The sequence below is a fragment of the Rhagoletis zephyria genome, unplaced genomic scaffold (genome assembly GCF_001687245.7).
Source record: "Rhagoletis zephyria isolate East Lansing unplaced genomic scaffold, Rhagoletis_zephyria_1.1 Rzeph_scaffold_34992, whole genome shotgun sequence".
In the NCBI taxonomy this organism is placed as follows: Eukaryota; Metazoa; Arthropoda; class Insecta; order Diptera; family Tephritidae; genus Rhagoletis; species Rhagoletis zephyria.
Window position 1 is genome coordinate 1 of NW_016192047.1, and position 3,488 is coordinate 3,488.

Sequence of the window (3,488 nt, forward strand, 5' to 3'; positions counted from 1 at the left end):
AATATCCTCCTCCGCCCAATTTCGTCGCTTCGACCCAGTCTTCAGTTTGTCTATCTGACCTTTGGTGAATATAGAAGCCAGTTTATCTTCTATATTTCCCATTTCGGCAGCCATTGCATCCAAACTCTTTTTCAACAGCTCTACTGCCCACGCGTGCTTCTTCAGCTGAAGGTCNAATTTCGTCGCTTCGACCCAGTCTTCAGTTTGTCTATCTGACCTTTGGTGAATATAGAAGCCAGTTTATCTTCTATATTTCCCATTTCGGCAGCCATTGCATCCAAACTCTTTTTCAACAGCTCTACTGCCCACGCGTGCTTCTTCAGCTGAAGGTCAGACTCCCGCTTTAATGTAGCGATCTCGGTACTCTGCTTAGCGGTTTGCTTTTTGAGGATTGCATTTTCGCGCTTCAATGTCGCTCTGCAAGAAGTAGAAAATATAAGTTATAATTTGATTTGCACATTATGATCTTGAAATTATTAACGTACACTTCCGCTTTTAACATTTCCACTTCTTGAAGATCGCCGTCATAGTAAACCCAGTTACGAATTGGTGATGTCGAAGCATCAAGAGTACCGTCCTTGGGTCGATATTCTGTATTGCTTTCAACCACTGTAACAAACCCCTTAGATTAATAATATAATTTTAAGGGCGTACTATTTTTACTACCTTCGCAACTACCTAGCTCAAGCACCTCCATATTGTGGTCATCATGCGGTTGAGACTCTGCTACAGGTATAGCACACACAGAAATGGATGGCACCGCATCGCGCCTGAGTAACGGGCGTTTAGCCAATCCTAATCCTTTTATTAGATATCTACGTAATTCAAAGTAAATGCTACTTACCCGCTTTGTACTGCATAACATTTTGATAATCATCGTCGGTAAAGTGCTTCATGCATATGAAGCTGGTATCCAAATTGAATGGCTTTACTTGTCCGCAGAATTCCACCCACTTTCTCGCCACGGCATCGTTGCGAGGAAAGGAAAAAAAGCTGCATTTAGAGGCACTACCTTGACGGCTGTCGCAATTTAATACACGGCACTTCATTTTATCAGTTTTTACACACTACTCAACTGAAAAATCACTAAAAAATTGCAAATTAACACGATTTTAACCGATTTTTCACTAATAATTCAAATTTCTCTATGCAACTTATTTGTAAACAAAAGTTTATTTACGAGTTACCACAACTGTCAAAATCGGCAAAACCAAAGTAGCGGTACCTCTGACGGCGCCACCTTTGTTTCGCTGCACCGTGAGCGTGTGGCAATCTAATTTGAAAAATAGCAAGTTTCAAGTCACTAATAAGACAGGCTTACAAAAAAAAAAGGAAAAAATGTCGGTGTAACATTCTCTGTAGGCACCCGCTAAAAACACCCAAATCGGTTTTTTTCCTATAACATTCTTATTCGATGTCCGATTTTTCACATATTTCTGTCGCCCATGTTAATACCACCCACTCCCGCGGACCGCAGTTTCGATAGCCGTGATCTAAGTCATTGTGATTACCAATTTGGGCTGTTACTTTGGCTAAATTTTTACTTTCTATGAGTGTAAAGGCCCGTCTATATAAATTTTTGGCGTCGAATTTGTCAAATTGTTAAATATATGATTTATAACAAGTATAAACAAAGAAAATATTAAGAACGGTGGCTGTGGTGCAAGTATTAGAAAATTGAGCGCACCTTAAGCGCAATAAGCAGGGGAATTAATAAAACAGCTTTCTTGCTTCAAGTCCTGTTATTCGGCTAACTTAAATATAAAAAATTTCTAAGACAAATTTTAAAATAAGGTAGTGGCAAATCGATATAAGAGGGCAATTCTGGCAACTGACTTTCAACTCAGCACAGTCTTTCAAAAGACAAAAGTCTTTCGTTAGACAATTGTCAATTCTGGCAACTATCTTGAAAACTTTTTACTGTCTTTCGAAATCTAATTGAAAGATCTGCTCAACAGGAGGTCTTAGCGTTATACTGTTGGCCCTTGAGTAATACGTTTTTTAAGAATTAAGTTAAATTAAAAAAATATTTACTGAATTTAGAATAAAAAAATATTTTTAAAAATTAGATTACTTTCAAAAAACCTTCGTATAAATTTCGAACCCACAGTTTCATACCTTTAATAGACACACGTGAGAGTGAACTGAAAAAGAGGATTGAGGCCTACAAACTTGTCCATGAAAGTTTTGACTTCCTCCACAAATTAGACACGCTCAGTGATTTAGCAATGTTAGCAGAAAGCACGACATGGATGCCATTTTAGCAAACGAGGTAGCACAATGTAAAAATTTGTGCATGCATTTTCAACCAGACTATAAAAAAAAAATCAAGAAGTCGGTAGCAAAGAACAATGGATGTACAAACTTTTGATTGATTATAACATCAAAGATTTTCTCACAAATGTAGAAGTTGCATTAAGAATGTACCTTTCTCTCTTGGTAACCAGCAGTTCAGCAGAAAGGTAATTTTCTTAACTGAAAGTGATAAAAAACCCGACTTTGTAAGTCAATAACGGAAAACTGGCTGAACTTTTTGGCCGTCCGCAAAAAAATTGCCAAAAATCAACGAAATTTTTTTAGAAACTTCAAACTTGCACTTAATATACTAGAATTGAATGCGTCCCTTATTATGTGGACACAACTGTATGTGATATGCTAAATAAATTTTTATTTTCCACAAAAATGAAATAAATGTACATAGTTGCTTTCAAGCTGTGGATGGCGCCCGGGTAACACGACCTATCATCGAAACTCCACAGGCAAAATATATTTGCTGCAATTTGTCATACATATACAAATGTATATTTTACTAGAGCACTTGCACAACATTCGTATACGCAAAAGCTTCGCATTGATTATTGCAAATNGCATCCTTTAATAAGAGGTAATTCGCACTTTTTCGCATAAATTTTTTATATATAAGAAATATGTATATACCGTGATAAAGGTGGCCAATTTCTCGGCAAATTATCCCCGAACAATATTAGTCTATCATAAAATATTCAAAAGTTATGGATGTTTTTCTGAAATGGATGGCACCGCACTCAGCAATGAATATCATTAAAATAAATTCTTAAACTATGTATTGTACATACATATGTATATGTATGTGTGTATGACCAATAGCGCCTTAGCAGCATCAAATGCAAAATTTGTTAAAAACTGTTACTGCTACACCATCTCGATTTTGCTATATTTCTGTATGCTGAAAAGCGAAATTGTTTACATTTCTGCACTCACAGAAAATGTTCAAAATCGATTGGATCTTTTTGCGATTATTTCTGATCCATATATCTGATGCGGTCTAGTAAATGTAACCATGTATTTCCATTCGATTATTGGTGCGTACCACCACCCGGTAGGACCCAAGTTCAATTGCTTCGTAAAAACTATTTGCTCACTGGAAGCTTCGTATAATTATAGGCACACCACAAATTGTAAGAGAAGCTGGGCCAAACGCTTAACAAAAGTGTAAGCGCCACATATTT

General features: G+C 36.7%; 1 protein-coding gene across 1 annotated transcript; it reads right to left on the reverse strand.

Annotated features, from left to right (window-relative positions):
• Positions 1-161: 161 nt before the first annotated feature.
• Positions 162-1,117, reverse strand: LOC108354317 (52 kDa repressor of the inhibitor of the protein kinase-like). The gene is made up of 4 exons (XM_017605512.1): positions 845-1,117; positions 667-795; positions 486-609; positions 162-417 (listed from the first exon to the last, which is right to left on the reverse strand). Exons 1-4 carry the CDS (start codon positions 1,047-1,049, stop codon positions 162-164), a joined length of 714 nt encoding a protein of 237 aa, XP_017461001.1. The 5' UTR covers positions 1,050-1,117.
• Positions 1,118-3,488: the final 2,371 nt, after the last annotated feature.